This window comes from Chiloscyllium punctatum, chromosome 17 (assembly GCF_047496795.1).
Source record: "Chiloscyllium punctatum isolate Juve2018m chromosome 17, sChiPun1.3, whole genome shotgun sequence".
NCBI classification, from domain to species: Eukaryota; Metazoa; Chordata; class Chondrichthyes; order Orectolobiformes; family Hemiscylliidae; genus Chiloscyllium; species Chiloscyllium punctatum.
The window spans coordinates 68,952,782-68,975,837 of record NC_092755.1 but is presented as its reverse complement, the minus strand read 5'-3'; the positions used below and the strand labels follow the sequence as shown (position 1 = coordinate 68,975,837).

Here is a 23,056-nt window from a genome sequence, read left to right as displayed (position 1 = left end):
AAGAGTAGACTAAGGGAGCTCAGGATCCAGTACTCTCTAGGTATCCAGCGGTGCTTCGGATCACCTTAGATGGATCTGTCCCTCTCTTTGATACGTCGGAGAAGGCAAGACACTTTGTAGACAAATTAACTTAATCTGAACAATTTAGTATGTACAAATAGTAGTGTTAAATTAGATTAGATTCCCTACAGTGTGGAAACAGGCCCTTTGGCCCAACAAGTCCACACTGACCCTCTGAAGAGTAATGCACCCAGATCCATTTCCCTCTGACTAATGCATCTAACACTATGGGCAATTTAGCTTGGCCAATTCACCTGACTTGCACATCTTTGGACTGTGGGAGGAAACCCATGCAGACACAGGCAGAATGTACAGACAGTCACCCAAGACTTTGAAAAGAAAAGAGGAAGTCCGGTAGGGGTTTTCTTTTTAGTAGTAATAAGCTGGTCTGAACTATATTTGGCGGCGGTTGAGATGCATACTTTCAATTTCTAAGTTAAGTTATACCTAAGGATGGGTGGGGTACCTACCCTTTTTTTTCAAACTGTCTTTATTCACATTGCTATTCCATGGTGTATTTTCTTTCATTTCTGCTTGTGTTTGTGGTGTGACTCGAGTTAGGAAGAAGGAAAATGGTGGTGACGGCCAGATGCCTACTTAAGGGCAGTTTATGCCCGGTTTAGGTATTTAAGTACCTGGGCTGTAGTACTGGCAGTGGTATGGGAAATTGGGTTTTGGGATGTGTAGATGCCCCCTTTGGGGAGGGGGTGAGTTCCCTATTCAGCACTGTTGGCGCTTTATATGTTGGTTTGTTTTTTTGGTTTTTGTTGTATATTGTGTTTGATAGCTTTGTAGGTTTGTTACTGTAGAGGCTTTAATGTATGTAGTTTTTATGTTTGATGGATCTTGCAACACTAAGGCTTGGTGATTTGTGGTTTGAGTTCCTCCTGTCTGGAATTTAAATGTTACTGCAGAAGGCTATGGCTAATGAATTGATTAAATGGTATACCTGGAACATCAAGGGGAGTCACTCAAAAATTAAGAGGAAGAAGGTACTTTTGAGTCTTAGAAAGGAAAAGGCGGATATTACTTTGTTACAGGAGATAGGCTTGGATGAAAGGGAGCATTTGAGACTACAGCAGAATGGCTTTGATCGGGTTTAATTTTCATCTTTTAATACCAGAAGTGGGGGAGTGGCTATGTTGGTTAGGAGGAATCTCCCAAATAAATTAAAGACACACCTGGGAAGTTTGTAATTCTCAAAGCCCTGATATACAGGAAAGAATACGGTGTCTTAAATGTTTATTGCCCTCTGGCCCATCCTCTCAAATTTCTGGTAGATGTTTTCTCTAAAGTGATCAGTCCTGAGTCCAGGCACATCATTATAGGGAGAGATTTTAATTGTCTTGTGAATCCTATGGAGACAGGTTACCCAAAGGCGCCACCCACGCCCCCCCACCATGGATACCCTCTGTGTAAACTAAACAATTAGTGGATCTGTGTGTCAAGTTAGGGTTGGTGGATGTCTGGAGGTGTCTCCACTCTACAGGCAGGGATTTTACATTTTTTCCAATCTACATAGATGTCACACCAGGATTGATTTTTTTCTGACCCCTGTGGCAACCTTGGACTTAGTGATCGGTAATATTACGATTGGTAATATTACCGTTTCCAATCATGCTCCAGAGTACCTGTTGGTTAAGATTAAGGACGTTACAGTGGCCAAGGCACTGGCAAATGGATTCCTTTCCCTCAAGGATAATAAGTTTGTGGAGTACTTCTCTAGGGAATTTCGGGCATTTCTAGACATCAACTCAGGCTCGGCTAGTAGCCAGTCCGTCCTTTGGGAAACCGCCAAAGCCTATGCCAGGGGTTTAGTTATCTCCTACTCTGCCAGTCAGAAGCAGCAGAAGGGCAAGCAGCAATGTCTCTTTGAAGCACAGTTGAAGGCAGCCGAGATGGCTTACTTTGTCAGGCCCTCTTTGGTCAAGCTACAGAGGATTATGGCACTCGCGTCTGCACTGAATTCCTTGCTCACGCAGACAGCAAAGAAGGATTTTACTTTCACAAAGCAAAGGTTATATGAGCATGGTGACAAGCCAGGCAAGTACCTAGCATAGCTCACCAGGAAAAGGAGTACCCCTCAAGCCATTACATCGATTACGGAAGGGTCTGGGAACCCAGTATATGATTCCAAAAAGATTAATGTGGCGTTCCAGAGATTTTACTCTGAGTTTTACCAATCTGAGGGTTGTGAGGAGGGGTGGGACAAGGTGGAGTCCTTTTCCAAGGATCTGGAGCTCCCAGGCGTGGCCCCCAACAAGAGTCTTTTCTCAATGCCCCCTTATCAGAGCAAGAGGTGCAGGAGGCTGTGAAGCAGCTTCAAAGTGGAAAGGCACAGACCTGATGGTCTTCCCAGGGAATTCTAAAAGGAATTTATAAACATGTTGTCAGGCCCGATGCTCAACATGTTCAATGGCTCATACAGTCATGATCGTCTCCCCCCATCTCTGAGAGAGGCCAATAATTTGCTTATTCTTAAAAAAAAGGGAAGGTCCCGGAGGCCTATGCTTCGTACAGGCCCAACTCACTCTTAAATGTGGACTTCAAAATCCTCTCAAAGACTCTTGTGTTAAGGCTGGACACTATGTTACCTTGTATTGTTAAAGATGATCAGACAGGCTTCATAAAGGGCCACAAATCCTTCAATAATGTTAGGAGGCTGCTTAATGTAATTCAACAGTCAATACAAGGATTTCTCTAAGTGCAAAGAAGGCATTTGACTGAGTTAAGTGGCCGTACCTTTTTTATACTCGGGGGTGGTTTGGCTTGGATGAAGCCTTTAAAAGGTGGGTAAAGGTTCTTTCCAATGACCCTCTCACTGCAGTTGTCACTAATGGGATATGATCAAGCAATTTTAACATTTTTCGGAGCAGTCAGCAGGGCTGTCCCCTTCCACCACTGCTTTTTACATTGGTGATTGAACCATTGGTGGAGACCATTCATAGGGAATGTATCAGCTCCAGAAGTGGGGTCAAAATTATATAATATTTTGTTGGACATGGACGATGTCCTCATTTTTTTGTCAAATCCAGCAGCGTCGGTGCCACGCCTGATTGAATGCATCAGCACATTTGGTAACTTTTCAGGGTACAAGATTAATTTTGCAAAATCAGAGGCTATGCCTATGGGTAGTCTTACAAAGGTGCTCGGTCTTGAGAGCAAATATTGATTCCCATTTAAAAGGAAAACTAGGGAGAAAATAGGACCCCTCAAAGATCAGCAAGGCAGCCTTTGTGTGGAGCCGTATAAAGTGGGGGAGATACTAAACGAGTATTTTGCATCAATATTTACCGTGGAAAAGGATATGGAAGATATAGAATGTAGGGAAATAGATGGTGACACCTTGTAAAATGTCCAAATTATAGAGGAGGAAGTGTTGGATGTCTTGAAATGCATAAAGGTGGATAAATCCCCAGGACCTGATCAGGTGTACCCCAGAACACTGTGGGAAGCTAGAGAAGTGATTGCTGGGCCTCTTGCTGAGATATTTGTATCATCGATAGTTACAGGTGAGGTGCCGGAAGACTGGAGGTTGGATAACGTGGTGCCACTGTTTAAGAAAGGTGGTATGGACAAGCCAGGGAACTGTAGACCAGTGAGCCTGACGTTGGTGGTGGGTAAGTTGCTAGAGGGAATCCTGAGGGACAGGATGTACATGTGTTTGGAAAGGCAAGGACTGATTAGGGATAGTCAACATGGCTTTGTGTGTGGGAAATCATGTTTCACAAACTCGATTCAGTTTTTTGAAGAAATAACAAAGAGGATTGATGAGGGCAGAGTGGTAGATGTGATCTATATGGACTTCAGTAAGGCGTTCGACAAGGTTCCCCATGGGAGACTGATTAGCAAGGTTAGATCTCACGGTATACGGGGAGAACTAGCCATTTGGATACAGAACTGGCTCAAAGGTAGAAGGTGGTGGTGGAGGGTTGTTTTTCAGACTGGAGGCCTGTGACCAGTGGAGTGCCACAAGGATCGTTGCTGAGTCCTCTACTTTTTGTCATTTACATAAATGATTTGGATGCAAGCATAAGAGGTACAGTTAGTAAATTTGCAGATGACACCAAAATTGGAGGTGTAGTGGACAGCAAAGAGGGTTACCTCAGATTACAACAGGATCTTGACCAGATGGGCCAATGGGCAGAGAAGTGGCAAATAGAGTTTAATTCAGATAAATGCGAGGTGCTGCATTTTGGGAAAGCAAATCTTAACAGGATGTATACACTTAATGGTAAGGTCCTTGGGAGTGTTATCGACAAAAAAAGACCTTGGAGTGCAGGTTCATAGCTCCTTGAAAGTGAAGTTGCAAGTAGATAGGATAGTGAAGAAGGCGTTTGGTATGCTTTCCTTATTGGTCAGAGTATTGAGTACAGGAGTTGGGAGGTCATGTGGCAGCTGTACACGACATCGGTTAGGCCACTGTTGGAATATTGTGTGCAATTCTGGTCTCCCTCCTATGGGAAAGATGTTGTTAAAGTTGAAAGGGTTCAGAAAAGATTTACAAGAATGTTACCAGGGTTGGAGGATTTGAGCTATAGGGAGAGGCTGAACAGGCTGGCGCTGTTTTCCCTGGAGCATCAGAGGCTGAGTGGTGACCTTATAGAGGTTTACAAAATTATGAGGGGCATGGATAGGGTAAGTAGGCAAAGTCTTTTCCCTGGTGTCGGTGAGTTCAGAACTGAAGGTCATAGGTTTAGGGTGAGAGGGGAAAGATATAAAAGAGTCCCAAGGGGCAACTTTTTCACACAGAGGGTGGTACACGTATGGAATGAGCTGCCAGAGGATGTGGTGGAGGCTGGTACAATTGCAACATTTAAAAGGCATTTTGGTGCGTATATGAATAGGAAGGGTTTGGAGGGATATGGGCCAGGTGCTGGCAGGTGGGACTAGATTGGGTTGGGATATCTGGTTGGGTTGGACTGAGGGGTCTGTTTCCATGCTGTACATCTCTATGACTCTATGACTCGAAGTGGTCATTGGGGGGTTTTGTGTATTTGGGCATATTCACTCCAATTTTTGATTGGTTGTTCAAAGCTAATTTTGTTCAATTATTCAACAAAATTAAACAAGAGCTTCAAAGATGGGAGGCAATTTCAGTCTCATGATTAGGTCAGATAGCACTTACTAAGATGAATATTCTCCCCCGTTTCTTATACCCTATACAGATGTTCCTCCTGATTTTTGATAAGCAAATGTTCAGGAGACTGAATGGCTGGTTCAGCACATTTATTTGGCATCATAAGTGGCCCCTTATTAAATTAGCTAAACAGCAATTGCCTCACAGATTGGGGGGAGTGGATCTCCTGGACATTAAAAACTATAAACTAAGCTCGCTTTTATCTTACATGAGTGACTGGGCTTGTGGGGACCCTCTTTCAATGTGATTAGATATCAAAGCTTCCCAGGCAAAGTGCCCCCTTACTAGCTTGTTATTTTTGGACAAAATAAGGACAGTTAGGGAATAGTTATCAACACTGTTAAAGCATGGAGGGCAAATTGACAGAGGGAAGGCAATATTGGCAAAGCATCTTCTCTTACACCTATAGTGGGTATGCTGCATTTTCAACCGGGGATGACAGGTTCAGGATTCAAACGTTGGGCAGCTAGGGGTGTGTCTTGCATGGGCGATTTATTTGAGGGAGACACAATGATGTCCTTTGATCAGTTAGCATGGAAATATGAGTGATCTAACACGGAACTCTTTCATTTTTTTCAAGTTAGGGATTTTACTCAAAAAAAGACTATACTTTTGACTGATCCCTACACATCCAACATCGGAAGGATACTCAGTGCTAAGAATACATATTTTGTCAGCATGTTATATCATCAATTGGGGGGGGGGGCACCCCCTCAGATGAGTTTGATCGACTCTGCTGAGTGTTGGGAAAGTGAGCTCGGCTTTGAGGTCTCCTCAGAGGCATGGGAGGATATTTGGGAAAATGTAAGAAAGATATCAACTTGCAGTAGGACCCATGCTTTACAGTTGAAGATTCTCCACATGGTCCACTTGGCTCCAGATTATTTATCAAAATTTGTCAAAGGGGTATCTTCAACATGTCCCAAGTGCAAGGTTGGTACGGGCACTCTTACCCATTGTCTCTGGTCCTGCAGTAGGCTTCAAACATACTAGAGCGCCGTGGCGGGTGTAATGTAGGGGATTTTGGGTGTAAGGGTGGAGAAGGACCCAATCTCTCTTCTTCTTGGCCTGCCCAGTGTGTTCCCTGTAGATGCGCATAAGAAAAAACTTTTGAACATCCTCACTTTCTGTGCAAGAAAAAATATCTTGTTAGGTTGGGTATCCGAAAAACCCCCGGACCTGTTGGGTTGGTGGAAGATTGTTATGGAACATAGACCCTTGTATTTTCTCACAAGTATGGTACACCACAAAACTGAGAATTTCTATAAGACTTGGCAGCCCTTTTTGGAATACCTCCATACAAATTTGTCTGCTACACTAGCAAAGGCTTTTATATAGCTGTAACAATTGTGCTTTACGAGTCCAATATCCAGAGAGGAGGAACTGCGAACATATGAATATGTGAAAACTAATGTTCTTGATATTCGACAGTAAGTGTTTTGTTTGGCTGAGTTGTGTTATTATTATTTTAGTTCGTTGTTAGTTATTATTTATTTAGTTAAGGAGTTCGAATTTTTTAATGTACATATTTTTACATTTGTACATGAGGGTGGTTTGGGTTTTTTTACTTTTTTTTGATGTTCGTTCTTTGTATTGTTTTGAATTGTATTGTTTTGTATTTGTTGTAATATTAAAAAACCTATTTTTCAATAAAAATATATTTTTAAAAAAATTAACTGCTCAACTATCACCATCAACAGAACCAGAATCATTCAATGTAACAGTCAAAATTCTCTATTTTCTGCTGTGTATGTGTGCTGTGTTATTTTTTCTTCTGGTTTTAATAAGTAATAAACTCTTTTGCTAACTCATCATTTGGTTCAGGCAAAGGGCACTGACAGGAAAGTGGTCCTTAATAAATTAACCTTGTTGCGATTAACTGGAAGAGCATGTGAATAAAGAAGGGAAGCTGATTCATCCCTACTTTCCCAGGAGCTTAATGATTAGAGGTATTCTACCTGCAACCATAACAAATTGGGAAAACATATTCAAGATCTCGCCATAACAGTACTGGAGAGGCGCACAGCCACTGGGCCAGATTATTGACTATTTCCTTAACATAAAATTGTCCCATCTTCTTGGGATGATCTCCATGAATTCCATCTTCAGTGGTCTTCTATTTAAGAAATGCAAGTACTTCACTAATGCCTTCCTGCCTACACTGGAAGTCAATGTAACAGTTCAAACAACTTTTGCCTATTCGTTAGGATAATATGTTGGGACAATCTGAACGACCTTTTGTGTCCCCAAAGCTTTTCCAACTGCTTGCTGTATTACACACTGCCCTAATTTAACTGAGAACAGTTCTATGAATAACAAATAAAAAAAGGTTTAAGAGCTTTAAAAGTGCTGCTGAATGTTTAATTACTTTCAGTTCAAAGAAATGACAACAAGCTTCCTGCACTTTTGATGCAAAGACAGAATTAATATTGATATAGTGGCCATAACATGTCATTGACTATTAAGAGGGTAATTGACCACAGGGGCATGATTGATGCTTCCATGTAGAGGCTATCAACACTGATGAAAGTTAATGAAGAAATGGTTTCCTGTTGAACTATTGTCTAACTATAGCTTGGTTCATATGATTCAGCTACTCACTGAATAAATGTGCACAAAAAATGCTCTGTGGTAGAATAGTTTCATTGAGGTGCGTAACATTTTAATCTTGATGAGGAGTTCAACAATTTTTGTGGTAACTTCAATCTAATCTGCCTCATGGCAACTGGGTGTAAAATTGGTACATTCCATTTCATTGAATTAAATATTGGGTGGAGTGCACAACCGGCATTCCATCTGACCCCAATATCTGAACCCCTCGCGAGTTCACAGAATCAGAATGGTTACGGCTCAGATAAAGGCCAATCAGTCCATCATATCTTTGAGCATTTTGACTTAGCGTCAAACCATTGCTTCTTCCCAACAACTTTCTCCATCGTTCCTATTAAATCATCGTCCATGAATTCACTCCTCCTGAGTGCACTGATGGATGTTGGCTGCACTCACAATTCCAGGCAGTGCATTCCAAAACCTAACTACTCGCTGCATGAGAAAGATTTTTCTCTCAAACAATGTCTGCTTGTTTTGCAAAACATTTTAAAACTCTGCCCTCTGGTTCTCAATCCTTTTATGAATTGGAACAATGTCTCCCTAGCTACATTACCCAACTCCTTGAAGGCTTTGAAAACCTCTCCTCAGCCTTCTCCTTTTCACAGCAACAAATTGCAATTTCTCCAATCTATCATCATAACTGAAGTGTCTCATTCCATTCTTGTGGCTACAATGTGACTCCCTACTGAGTTGCCTCATTCATATTCCTGTATTAGTGGCTTGTTGGAGGTAAAAAGGAACTGCAGCCTGCAGACTACTTCCTAAGCATTGTAAATGCTTTGTCCCCTTGGGAGCTAACAATTGATAAAACATGAGGAAGTATTGCTTGGATTTGAAACTCTGAAATTCTGCAAGAGTGTGCTTCGTGAAGATTTTTCCCAATTGCATTTTCCCTGAGCTGAATGTAATGTAGGAAAAGAGCAATCCTTGAAAAGCTATTGCTCTCAAAGGATATCTGTTTTCCTCAAAGGTTGCACTTTGTTATAAAAAAAGAAAAGAACAAAACATTTTTTTCGTTAATATAGACCACAGACTGGATTTTAATTGGTGCTTGATTGACTGCAGTCATTACGTCCCATTGAAACCGAATGACAGGCTAATTCAGTTAATCTGAAGAGTCAGAAGGACAGATCTTTACCTCTAACATCTTTCTTGAACTCATAATGTTTGCCATGAAGCTCCTGGTTAGACATAGCATGGTTAGCCATTAAAGACATGGTGTGCATATTTTGAGCCTTGCAGTCAACTAGGTGCTGCTCCATACATTTTACTGACCCTAACATCACCTTATCATGAGCTAACTGGCAATGTGTTTGAAAGTAGAGCTTAATACAATTGCTCTATTCATAATGTTATATACTAGTTTCATTCATGGGCATTGTCAACACTTGAAATGAGTGAACTTCCCATTTTCCTCCATTCCATTAAATATTCAAATTAGTCAAGCAAAGCCTGAGGATAAGGTTCAGGCAAGTTTTGCATCTCTTAGTCAGAGTGTGCGGGCTAATTGCAAATTGTCCTAATTACCCACCATATGTTCAGCATTAAGTTGCTGCTAATTGTGTTTTCATAAAGCGCACATAAATACTAGTTTTGAGTTAGTTGCCTAAATTCTTCAACGATTTCGCAAGAAGAGATTAAATCAAAAACTCACTGGGGCACTGGCCTTTGGAGAGTTTTTGATTGTTTAAAAATTGAATCGTTTGGACCAATTAACTTGTGCAATGCAAGTAAATTTCAGCACCCGATAATCTACTAGATTTGGATAGTGGCTCTCCAGATTGTTCTTTAATGAAGTGTTAAAATGAATGAAGTGTTATAATGAAGTGTTTTCTTAGGTAATTTAACCTACCTATGAATTATGAGCAGGTATAGGTCAATTGAACCCTTAAGCCTGTTTTGCCATTCAATAAGATCACAGCTGACTGGACTGTAACCTCACATCTATGTTGCAAACTACCCTGATCTTTTTTCAACTTCTTGTGGAACAAGAATCTTTATTACATATCAAAAATATTCGAGGGCTGTTGTTTTCATGAAACGAGTTCCAAAAAAATCATGACCATCTGACTGGAAAAAAATTTGCCTTGTGGCAGTTGTAAATGGATGACTGGTGATTCTTAAACAATGATTATTTAATGATTCTGTAAGAGGAAATGTCATCTTCACATCCACCATGTCAATACCCTGCAAGATCTTATATATTTCAATCAATTCACCTCTTACTCTTCTTAATCCAGTCAAGCCCAGCCTGCCTATCCTCTCCTCATTAGACAACATTCATAAGATATCCTGCCCATTCCAGTATTCGTTTGGTAAACCTCCTCTAAAGTGCTTCCATTATATTTACACTCTTCCTTAAATAAGATGACCAAAACTATACATAGTACTCCAGATGGGATTGCATCAATGCCTTGTATGACTGAAACATAATATTCCTACTTTTGTATTCAATTCCTCTTGTGGTAAATTATAACACTCCATTAGCTTTCCTAATTGCTTGCATACTAATCTTTTGTGATTTGTAAGCCAGAAGCGCACAGACCTCTCGCATTTCAGAGCTTTGAAGCATATCATCATTTTGCTAAGATCTTTCTTTCTTATTTCTTGCCAAAGTGGACAATTTCACAGCACCCTCTATTTGCCAGATCGTTACCCATTCAATTAGCCTGTTTGTATTCTTTTGTAGCCTATGTCCTCATCACAACTTACTTTCTGGGCCTAACTTTGGGACATAAGCAAATTTGGCAAACATGCCTTCCCTCCCTTCATCCAAGTCATTTTTATAAATTGTGACCAGTTGAGATTCCAGCATCAATCCCTGTGGGACACCACTTGTTGTATCTTGCCAGCCTGAGAAACGACCTATGTTTTCCCTGCAACGATATGGAGCTTCCACATGCTCCAGCTGGGAAACATCAACTGCCCTGCCTTCCTTAATTTTTTTGACTTAACGAAAATATTTTATACAATTGTCTATTTATTGATGTCGAAAGAATAGAGTAAACCATGGACTGTTAATAGGTACTTACTGAATAACTAGCTTCTTCTCCTGCAGTGAAATTTTCAGCCCAAGGCCCATCTGAGTTTGCCAGCTGTATTTATAGGCAGAAGTGGATACTGCAGATGCTGGAAATCAGAGTCTAGATTAGAGTGGTGCTGGAAAAGCACAGCAGGTCAGGCAGCATCCGAGGAGCAGGAAAATCGACGTTTCAGGCAGAAGCCCTTCATTCCTGATGAAGAGCTTTGGCCCGAAACGTTGATTTTCCAGCTCCTCGGACGCTGCCTGACCTGCTGTGCTTTTCCAGCACCACTCTAATCTAGCTGTAGTTATATGCTCCTAACACAAAAGGCCAAGTTGACTCACTCACAGAAGAACTGTCTTCTCAGTTTAACAATCATGCTGTTCATTAAAAGCATCAACTATGACTCATGGGTAACACTCACACAGGGCTGAATGGCCTACTCCTGCTCCCAAATTCTATGTCCTACATTCATGTGTTCCTCTGTCAGTCAGTGTGACTTCATAGATGTGGCATTATTTCAAACAAAAAGTAGGAGAATTCTCCCGTGTCCTGGCTTATAATTGTTGCTCAATCAACATCATTAGAACAGCTTATTTAATGGTAATCTCATTAAAGTTGGTGTGTTCAACTGACCACAGATTATTTAATGGTGATCTCATTAAAGTTGGTGTGTTCAACTGGCTGCTGCATTTACAGAAATTATTATCCCTGCTTCCATTCAACAACCAGTCATTAGTACCTCATGGATGCCTTTCCCAGCATTATTATTGCAAGACTGAACAAAATTGCTAAGTTTAAATAGGTGCAAGACTGCCAGACTGAAAATTGTTGGAAATTGGTTGCAGCTTTATCTCCCCTGCACTCCTAAAGATACGTACTAAACAGACACCTGACAAACATTAGACAAAAAAACAAAAGAATTGTGGATGCTGGAAATCGGAAACAAAAACAGAAATTGCTGGAAAGTCTCAGCAGGTCTGGCAGCATCTGTGGAGAGAAATCAGAGTGAACATTTCAGGTCTGGTGATCCTTCTTTACAAGAAGGTTCTGACGAAAGGTCACTGGACCTGAAACATTAACCCTGATTTCACTCCATAAACACTTTTCTACTGAATTTTGCAGTTTCAAACAAAAGGTCATTCAGCTATTTGTTGGTGCTGCAGCTGTTCAGTTGTAAGTAACACTACAGGATAAAGTCACAGGTATGTTTCTTTCTGCTTCTGTTCAGAAAACAAATATTATTTAGAAGCGAAGGATGATGTGAACCTTAAATGTCTAAACAAAGTCAAAACTGACCAACTCAGCTATTTTAACCTGAACTGGAGCAATTTAGGTTCAGGATTCAGTTTGATACTGTTTGGGGATTTAATTCTTCGTATGTTGGAGCGCATGTTATTTTCTTATGAGTTTCTCCATTGACTTTAATGGAAAGAGTAATAGTTTCTACTCCTGGCTCTGAGATTGAGGCCCTTGTCCCACTCTGAGGCTTGATGGCCAAGGGAAGTTCATTCGTAACATGGCCAAACGGATTGAATGTGAACTTGTAATTCTTTCCAATGCAGCTCAATGGCACGGGTGAGAGGGGAATGATTCCTCCTGGTCAGCCATTTGATGGAAAGAAATTTGGAACCTCTGCCATCACTATCCAAATGACAACGTGCATATAGCAATCTGTGTTGGCAAAGCTCCTCCGACTATTTGGGGAGACAGTTGGATGGATAGCTTGTCTGGATCAGATTGGCGATAAGAGGACTCGATCATCATTCTGGCTGCAGTGTACTCAGCACCTGCTTCCTTCCCCCTACCCACCCTGGAGATTGTGGCATTATGTCTTGTACTCAACTTCAGGCAGAGAACACAAGAAAAATAAGATCCAGATTATCGAGGGAATACATGTTTCTAACCTTTTCTGGTTATTGTTCGTTGAGCAGCAATAGGAGTAGAAAATGACTCATGATTTATTTAATTCTCACAGTACATTTACTTCATTTCTCACTGGAGTTGGACTAGCGAACGCTGTAGGATAAGCGTGAATGGTGAGAGACCAAGATGTATTTATTATCTCTGACTGGAGCTGTTTTTCAGATAATGACAGCTGGGTAAGGAAGCAAATCAGTCGGTGCTGAACATTATGGAGGAGGAAAGAGAACAGAAATGGTTCAAGGACCTTTGAGAAGAAAAGAGATTTTTGCAGAATTTGCACATCTCCACCCAATGAAGAACAGCATGCAAAGTGTCTGTAATATTACAGGCCTGTGATCTCAGACCTGTCTCAGCAAGAGACTATTGCAAGCTTCTTGGCATGAGCAGGAGATATCACACTGAACAGTTAGTATATAATTCACTGCTGTTTACTGAGCTGTTCTCCTCACCATTATCAGGAATTAGATTCAACAGTGATATGCAACCTCAATGTTACCAGACGCAAGACACTCCCTTGGTACAATGTGGAACTGATCACAGCAATGTTACTATTCATACATATGCAGGCATTACCAGTTGTCCTAGCAATGTTCAGGTGATCGGTTATTTTCTGAGAAGTTCTCATTACTCACATCTTGGATGAATCAATGCCCTCGTTGTGGATTGTTGAGGGAAGGTTGGATGTAGTTGGGAAAAGAGAATACAAAGTTGGGCCTTGGGAAAAAGAGCCCAGAGTTTTATGTTTCCTCTATGAGTGCGCTGGGAGGCAGGGACATTATGCCCTCTGCCTACCCACCGCTGGCACAATTGTACCAGTTGTGGGTGGCCTGCCCATCCTTTGAACAACTGAGGCCCTTACGTAGTCAATTAATAATCAATTAAGTGCTTCTTTCTACTGTCATGTTACATCTGATAAACCCCATCAGCTTGGCTGTAGGTTCTGACTGGGGTCGTCCTGTTTGGGGCTATCCAATAACAGTTGTCACCCATGTATGTTAATGCCTTATTGTCCAAAACATGGCCCATTCACTAGGTGAAGCCTTTCCATGTGATCCTGACACATTGCTGCTTTTCATGAGGGGACTGCCTGCAATTTCAGCAGTGACCACCACTGTGGGTGGTGCTGCTGGGACTGAAGAGATGTCTGCTGTCTGATTAGTCAACAGCTCTTGGGACTTCATCACATGTGGCCAGAAGACACAAACTGGCAAAGTTAATAGTTAGCTGACCAGGAAATCTGGCTTTCTGGTTTGATGTGAGCAAGCTCACTCTGACCTTTGAGCCACTGCCTCCACAAAGGACTGGAGCAATGGTCACTTAACACAGACATGATCAGGCCACCTCTATAGAAAGGTTCAAATACACCAAGAAAAATCATGGAAATGATGTACAATGATAAAGCAGATACACAGCAGATCCTTAACTTACTAAACCAATGACTGCAATTGAATTTTGTATTAGTAACCCACAGGCGTTTTCAGTCAAAGTATGGAAAAATAAACACATAGCTATGAGAGCAAATTAAGTCTTGGGGCACTTTTCTCAGTTGCATAATGTTGCTGATACTTAAGTTGACATTGTTCCCCTGATGCCTTACCTTCCAAAAAACATTATCAAATTCGGTTCCATGGAACTTCTCTGGAATTGCAGCTGATGACAGTTTAGGTCCTAGCAACGTCACAAACTCTTCAAAGTCCACCTGTCCATCACCTGAAGTCATAATACAGAGTTAGTACGGGATATTCTAAATTTGAGACACCACCTAACAAAAACATAAATTGAATCACATTGTACTCTGGTGTTAGCACTGGATAGTGACCTGGAACTACAATGAATACTGTGTTCACCTCCCAGGAATGAAAACAGGGATTGAAGTCTCAGGCTTCTGTGTCATTTGCATTCACTCATTGAACAAGATGATATATATGCTTAGAGATTTCTTCATGCCTGGAAAAGGGTGCAGTGAGTGTGCTGCAGGAGCTGGGGTTATCTGCACATTCCATTTACAGGTACTTGGATATAGAGCTCATATACTAGATTAGATTAGATTACTTACAGTGTGGAAACAGGCCCTTCGGCCCAACAAGTCCACACCGCCCCACCGAAGCACAACCCACCCATACCCCTACATTTAACCCTTACCTAACACTACAGGCAATTGAGCATGGCCAATTCACCTGACCTGCACATCTTTGGACTGTGGGAGGAAACCGGAGCACCCGGAGGAAACCCACGCAGACACGGGGAGAACGCCCACACAGTCAGTTGCCTGAGGCGGGAAATGAACCCGGGTCTGTGGCGTTGTGAGGCAGCAATGCTAACCACTGTGCCACCGTGCCGCCCACAAAAAGGGTGAAAAAAAAAACCATGCTGTTTAATGGCTGTGTGTCAAATTATAGGGGGTGGACTAATGGGGACAGATGGGAAATAGGGCCTCTCTAGCTCCACCTAAAGGTAATCAGGGCATGCACTCGTATACATTGAATTTGTCACTTCCCTAATGCAGTAGTGGCAAATTGAGTGACCTTCTGCAGCCTTTTGTTCATTCATTCCTGGTATATGGGTATCACCACCTGAGCTGGCATTTGTTACCCATCCCTAATTGCCCTTGAATTGCATGTCTTTATACACCATTTCAGAGAGCAATTAAGAGTCAATGCCATTGCTGTGGGTCTGGAGTCACAAACTAGGTCAGGATGACAGATTTCATTCTCCAAAGGACATTGGTGAACCATGGGTTTTGACAGTCGTTACATGGTCACTATTGGCAAGCTTTTAATTCCAAATTTTTATTGAATTCAAATTTCACCATCTGTCTTGGTGTGACTTGAACCCATGTGCCCAAAACTGTGACTCTGGGTTACTAGGAGAACATGAGCACTGGAGATGCTGGAGATCAGAGTTGAAGAACTCTAGTCCAATGACATTAACACACTACCACTTTCCTGGAATCACACTAAAACATAAAATTGAAGGTCTTTGACAACCATGGGGCAAATCTTGGTTTGAGACTCCGGTTATGGCCATAACATCTCACACAGCCAAGTACGTTCCTTCTTGGTGGATTGCAAGCATTCACATTTTGCTCTCTGATGAACAGGACAAAATAGACTCAGATTCCAACTTCCCACAAGAAGACCAGCCAGCAAATAACTATCAAATGGATGACCCTTTTAAAAAGCTCTGCTGCAAGGTTCTTGCTGTTAACACAGATGGTGGGACCGACAAGCTTCTGAAAAGGCTCCTAAAGCAATCAGATGTTCCTTGTTGCATTGAAGGTTTTTAGTACATCTAGCGTGTGCCCTAGGTACCTATAGATTAGCCCAGTTCAGCTGGTGCTGTTTTTCCTGCGTAGCACAGTCAGATGGGTACACTCTCCATTTTATGTCAGTATACTTAGAACAGTTGCTATCAAATTTCTAGGCCGTTACTTTGAAGAGGAGAATTTATTGTCATATTAGACCCTGGAATACAGGAAGATAGAATGACTTTCATCAAACGCTGATTTATATCTAGTAATCATAAAGCTGTATTAAGAATGGGGTTGCCAATGCCTATGGTAGTCTAGCTTACCTTTTGATTTGAAAGGACCTTTGAAATGAGAGAAAGCAAGCAAGAAAATTAAATGCAATAATGAGAGATCATCAATACCTCCAACATTTTTAATACCAGAATGGTATCAATGATCATTAGAAATGTTTTCATTGTTTCTGAATATGTTACAATGATGGAAATAAATGACATTAACTGGCATATTAACATTTTATCAGTATTTGTTGTAACAATGATAATGCAATGGTAATTATGCATTCAACTTGCACTCTTATATAATTTAGCAAGTTACTATACTGGATTGCTGCAGCTTCTGAAAAATACATTGCTGTGAGTTACATACTTGTACATATAATACGTGCAATTTGGGGAAGGTTTGAACTAATTTGGCAGGACGTGGAGGAAGGGAACTAGAAAAAATATGGGACCGAGGATGATTAAGAAGAATCTTTCATTGTACATGGAAGAATTTGGTCTCAACCACTGTGTCCCTAGTCTAAGTTGTACTGGATATGTAGCCAATGTGAACTTCCTCGGGGGATTTTGGCTGGCATGCACTCTTGTGGTGGCCAAAGGAAGTGTTAGAGTCTATAAAGGCTTTATTTAGCCTTTAATTTTACCATACCATATCTTTGCCATAGGAATTGTGCAATCAAAGAAAAAAAAGCTTCCTTTTCAACAAGCACATGTCAAAAACAGACAGAAAATGCAAGGAGCAGAAATTTTGAGCCAACAATTCATCTTCAGTATCCTGACCTATTTGCAGCAGAACCTAGCGGGTGTAGATTAGCATCATTTACATACCCAGCAGAATCCTACCAATCAGCTCAGATGACAAACAAGATCATCCTTTGAGAAAAGGTGATCAAGGAATTTTCAATGCTTCTACAGGATTATGTCCCTGTCAATTTGATTCAGTTCAATCTTTATCATCTTAACAGCAGCAGTCTGACTCACTTCCTAGCTCTCTAGCCTCAACAATAAATATTTGTTGATTGAGTGCCAATAACATAGATCAAGCATTTGACCTCGGCCAGCATTTCAGTGCATTATCCAGTGTTTTGTTGTTAGATGTGCTTTGAACATAGGACGTGCTAAATTGAAATGTCAATTGATAGTCAAGGTGGATGCAAAATATACAACTGTTGCACTGGCCAACAATCTTTCTTCAATCAACATACTTGAATTTCATTTGCTGCTTTTTGTATCAAGCTGCATACCCATTGGCTATGCATTTATCTTCATAACACCAATAACTATACCGCAAAGGTAGGTTGGCGGACGTTTACAGTGTCTGGAGAGATGCAACAAACGCCACGTAAATGAATTCTAATTCTGGTCAACTCCCATCAATACGGTGCTGCTATGTTACTAAAAAAAGATACACAGCATTATAGAAATAACATACTGATAATTACGTTACATACAGATAAATAATTAAAATACCTACGTTGGAGAGTCTGGATACAAGAATTTTACTTTCTCCCCACCCATCCCAAAGAGTGACAGAGCTTTGACAAGGACCCCGATTCTACTGGGTTTCCACCCTATTTAGGTTATACCCTATATTCCAGACACTGGGAAAGTTTTTAAGGGGACTTCATCCCCCTTAAAAGCAGATTAAAAGGTAAAAGACATAGCATATTCCAGAACGTACACCTGAATATGCACTGATTGTGTAAATCTGATAGAAGTAACCCTGCTCAGTTAGGCCACTAGCAACTATGATTTATTAACATGACAAATTTATATCAGAATTTGAGAAGAAATGTCAATGTTCCCTCCCACTAATTGGCATTTAGGCTGCTACTTATTACATGCCTGGAAAATCATCGTAAAAACCCATCAGAATATCTTAAAATTACCAACACATCTGCAGTTGAGAAGCTCATGATGCTTATAGCTAACAATCATCTTTGGAATTGATTGTGAACAGTAGTACAAATCTGAATTGCTAATGCAACATTGAACCTGCTCATAAATGTTATTTAAACTGACTTCTGTGCAGATAGCATTTGCCTCAGACTGACCATTATATAACATTGTTAACAATTTTACATGGAACTTGTAGGAAGCTTTCATACAGCTCATGGGTATTTGTACAGAACTGCAGCAACTAACCATGAGCAATTTAGAGAAGTGAGTGACAACACAAGCAGTTACTGGATACTATTATTAGTATCACAGAGCTTTACACGCTTCAGGTTCAAGTCTATGTGGTTATTTTGTAGGTGGTGAAACCTACCAACTTGATTATGACTATTTTAACAAATCTTTGGTGCACCTTGTGATAATTATTGAATATTTACTCAAAATAAGAGGTCACAACTTTAAAATAACTGCAGGCATTAGGCAGGAATGTGAAGTCAAAAATGATAATGCAAAATAATCTAATTAGGCAAAAATCAGATTATTCAAAGAAGCCAATTTTGGTTTAAAGAGATTTCTCTTTTGCACACGAACACGCAGAACAAAATGATCCTTCATGATTCTGCAAGGCAGATGTTTGACTTTTAACATAAGAAATCATACAGTTCTATGTCTAAGTTCTTGCCAGTCTAGTGGTAGATGTTTGTCAAAGTCTCTGGTAGTCTCCTGGACTCTTTATTATTTAGATTTCAAATTACCATTGGGAAGGATTCGAAATGTATCTGAAGCTGGATCCTCAGTGCGTAGCACAGTTAATGGGGAACAAAAACATTTGTGAATAGCAAAAATCATCTTTGCTATTATTAATTCACACTAATACCATGATCCTTTTGTTTTAGATTAGATTGCCTACAGTGTGGAAACAGGCCCTTCAGCCCAACCAGTCCTCACTGACCCTCCGAAGAGTAACCCACCCAGACCCATTTCCCTCTGACTAATGCTCCTATCCCTATGGGCAATTTAGCATGGCCAATTCACCTGACCTGCACATCTTTGGGCTGTGGGAGGAAACCGGAACAGAAAATACTAGTGAACACTTTACCTTAACTTGCAGCCAGTAGATTTTTCTATTTAGTATATCCATTCCAGCTTTGGTGAATTTTAATGAAGGTAGGTAAATCAATTATTGCACTTCAGACAGTTCATTAGACTCAAATAATGCCTGTTCATGGATAGAGAAACAAGAACTAGCATAAAGATCTTCTAATTTATGTCAACAATTGTGGAAGAATGTCTCTGTTTAGTATATTCAATGACATTGCAAATGTGCTCTTTCGTGAAAATTTCCATTTTTCTCTACTTTTAATAAAATTGTTTCTGTATTTCTAAAGAAGGGGTTTATAATTTCACTCACCCAAATGAGCCCTGGGGTGGAATTTTCCCATTTGCAATTAAAGTGATTTGTTGAATAAGACTCATAGCATCTGATCAGCCAAGACTCACAGGTGGCTTTTCTCATTCAATCTTCCACTTGTCACTTCATTAATTATTCAGCTGGGTTCTGAGGTGTGTTTCTTGTGGAATTGTACTGTAAGAGAGGCGGAAGTATTTGCTGCTGGTTGCAGTGTTCACATCATTGCTGACATCTCCAAAGCCCAGTAACACACCACTTCAGATTGTGCACATCAGGAACCACCTCTCACAACGTGGTTTTCCATTGTTATTACTAAACCAAGAAAGCCCTAGAAAGAAAACTGTGCTTCATGTTTCGCAGGCACAGGATGGTGGAGATGATGGTTACCATTTAACCAGCTGCTGGAGGCCACACTAGCAATTTGGCCAGGCTGGACCCAGATAGAGAATTGGGTCTGGGCATTGCCCTGGGCGTTTTGGACTAGGCCAGACCACTCTAAACATCCTTAAGCAGGCAGCCCAGACCATTACTTTGCAATTTGTTTCGGTAAATGTGCAGTGAAAATTACCCAGATTAAGTTAGCGAGGTTGATTCCTAGGTTTAAAACAGACAAAAAATTTATTCACAAAATTACACAATGAAACACGAAGAATAGAATAAAGAACCCCTACAGAACTCAGTCTATCCAAACTAAGTATACTGTCCCGAATATACACAACAGTCCCAATAAGCAAATCCCCTTTAAAACATAGTACAAAAAAGTGTCAGATGCTTACAGGTTAGAAGGGCAGAAGAGAGAGTTTCCACACAGCTCACTGTTGAACTCCCAACCAGTTCTGGACTGAACTAAACTGCTCAGCGAGAGAGCTGACCTCTCCCCTTTCATTCTACAGATCAATTCTAAAACATGACCACTTGGCCTGAAGTCTCATCTGTTTACATACAAACAAAAGGCCTCTCAGAATCCTTTTCATCTCTGTATCAAACCAGTCTGATCGGAGCCTGGCCTGGTTTATTGCCCCTCTGAAAGAATCAAGGGCAGAGTATCCTTGAGCCAAGGAACAGCTTTTAGAGAATAAAAAGGACTAGCTTTGTGACACTGAGTTAAAGGTCAATATGATCTGTGATGATGGTCAGTGCTCTGCTAGGGGAGATGCCACCATTTTGCACTCAATGGGAAATAGGAATTATAGGTTCTGCTTTAAGTGGCTTTGTCTGATTACAGTTTCTTTGCTGACAACGACAAGAAGATAATTATTGCACACAATGGGTGATCTTAATTGATAGAGATCAAGATTTGAAATAACTCCTTGACTTTCAATCGGATTACCATTGCTGGAACACCCAATATCGACATCCTGAGCTTTATCATTGATCAGGAACTGAGCAGGGGTTGCCTTATAAATACTGAGGCTACAAGAGCAGTCAGAATTTATGAATCCTGCAGCAATTAGCTCGGCTTCTGACTCCCAAAAACCTGTCCACCATCTACAAGGCACAAGTCAGGAGTATGATTGATTGCCCTCCACTTGCCAGGATGAGTGAAGCTCCGAAAATACTCAAGAAGCTAGATACCTTCCAGGACAATGCAGCCCACATCCACAAACATCACTCCATCTACCATTGTCATCCACAAGATACACCACAGAAATTCACCAAGCCTTCTTAGATGTATTTCCAAATCCATCACAGCAACTTCATGGGAATACAACCACTTTCAAGTTCTCCTCCAACCTACTCACCATCCTGACTTGAAAATATAATGCTTTCAGGATCGCTGTGTTAAAAATCCTGTAACTCCCTTCTTATCAGCACTTCTGGCAAATGGACTGCATTAGTTCATGAAGGCAACTCACCACAACCTACAGTAGATGGGTAATAAATGCTTGCCCACCAGCGAAGCCCAATTATTTTCTAATCAACCTATCCACATATGTTATAACACAACTCAAGAGCTGATGGTACTAGAACCCAGGACTTCTGGCTCAGAAGTAGGGACACTACCACTGCACCATATGAAACTGCTTTCCACAACCTTTCTAGATATCTGTTAGATAATAATAATGGATTGCTATTCTAAATTTGAAATAAATAAGCTGAGTCATCACCATGATTGCCCCCACCACAAAAAAATGTATTTAGATAACATCTTTTATGATTGTACCCTCAAAATACTTCATGGCCAATAAAGTACACACTCTAATAGGATAGAAATCAGGACAGCCTATTTATACACAACAGGCTCTCACAAACAGCAATGTGACAATATTCAAATAAGCTGTTTGCATGATGCAGGTTGAGGAAGGAGGATTGGTCATCACAACAAGAATATTCCCCTGTTCTTCTTTGAAGTTACAGCCATAAGATTCATCTTACCTGAGAGGGCTGATAAGATCTCATCTGAAAGACAGCACCACTGACAGTGCAGCATTTTGACACTGCACTACAGTGTCAGCTTGATATTTGTGCTCTAGTTCTGGACTGACTGCAATAAGCTCTAAATTGTCCAACACCTAGCAAAATTTATGGTGCTGCCTTGCATTATATTTGCTCATCCACATTCATTCTTGTTGATGTACAGTGGCTCCCCAACGCATTTCAGATTTTTGTGTCCAAATCCCTCTGTGACCTTACTTTATTCAAATTTCTAGAAGATTCAGCACCCTTCATTCATCTGGCATGACCTCCCTTGATCCCACCAGCACCCAGCCTTCAGCTCTATTGTTGAATGATCCCTTCTAAAAGCCTTCCATTTCTTCAGTTCTCTGTCCAACTTAAAAAAATGTTATTCAAGCTAGACCTTTTAATCAAACTACAGATTGTACTCCAAATTCCACTCTTCATAGTTTAACATTAATTCCCCGACCATCTCAGTTGTGGAGTTCTATGTGATTTTCTTTAACTATATATTGAAGATGCTTAATAAATGAAATTACAGATTGTTCTACCTTAACGCACATTTCGTTAACGTGAATGCACTGCAATGCGATTGACGAATTGTTAACCTGTTAAGGCACAAGTGAAAGATTTATAAAATGGGTGGCACAGTGGTTAGCACTCCTCCCTCACAGCGCCCGAGACCTGGGTTCAATTCCCGCCTCAGGCGACTGACTGTGTGGAGTTTGCACATTCTCCCCGTGTCTGCGTGGGTTTCCTCTGGGTGCTCTGGTTTCCTCCCACAGTCCAAAAATGTGCAGATTAGGTGAATTGGCCATGCTAAATTGCCTGTAGTGTTAGATGTAGGGGAATGGGTCTGGGTAGGTTGCGGGTCGGTATGGACTTGTTGGGCCGAAGGGCCTGTTTCCACACTGTAAGTAATCTAATCAAAAAAAATTTGATCTGAAATTTAATTTTTGATGGAAACCTGCCAAAAGGAAATAATAAAGACACAATATTCATAAATAGAAAGATTAAGAATTTTTTTTTCAAATGTGCTTATATTCTAGTTGTTACATGGTATTT

The 23,056-nt window shown here is 40.8% G+C and overlaps 1 protein-coding gene across 2 annotated transcripts in view; it reads right to left on the bottom strand.

Annotated features, from left to right (window-relative positions):
* cabp7a (calcium binding protein 7a) overlaps positions 1 to 23,056 on the bottom strand; it is a 64,213-nt gene that overhangs the window by 15,231 nt on the left and 25,926 nt on the right. For both annotated transcript variants that reach the window (XM_072587368.1, XM_072587369.1), the window contains exon 3: positions 14,357 to 14,469. In XM_072587368.1, the coding sequence (XP_072443469.1) occupies positions 14,357 to 14,469 (113 nt within the window). The remainder of the gene's footprint in view (positions 1 to 14,356; positions 14,470 to 23,056) is intronic.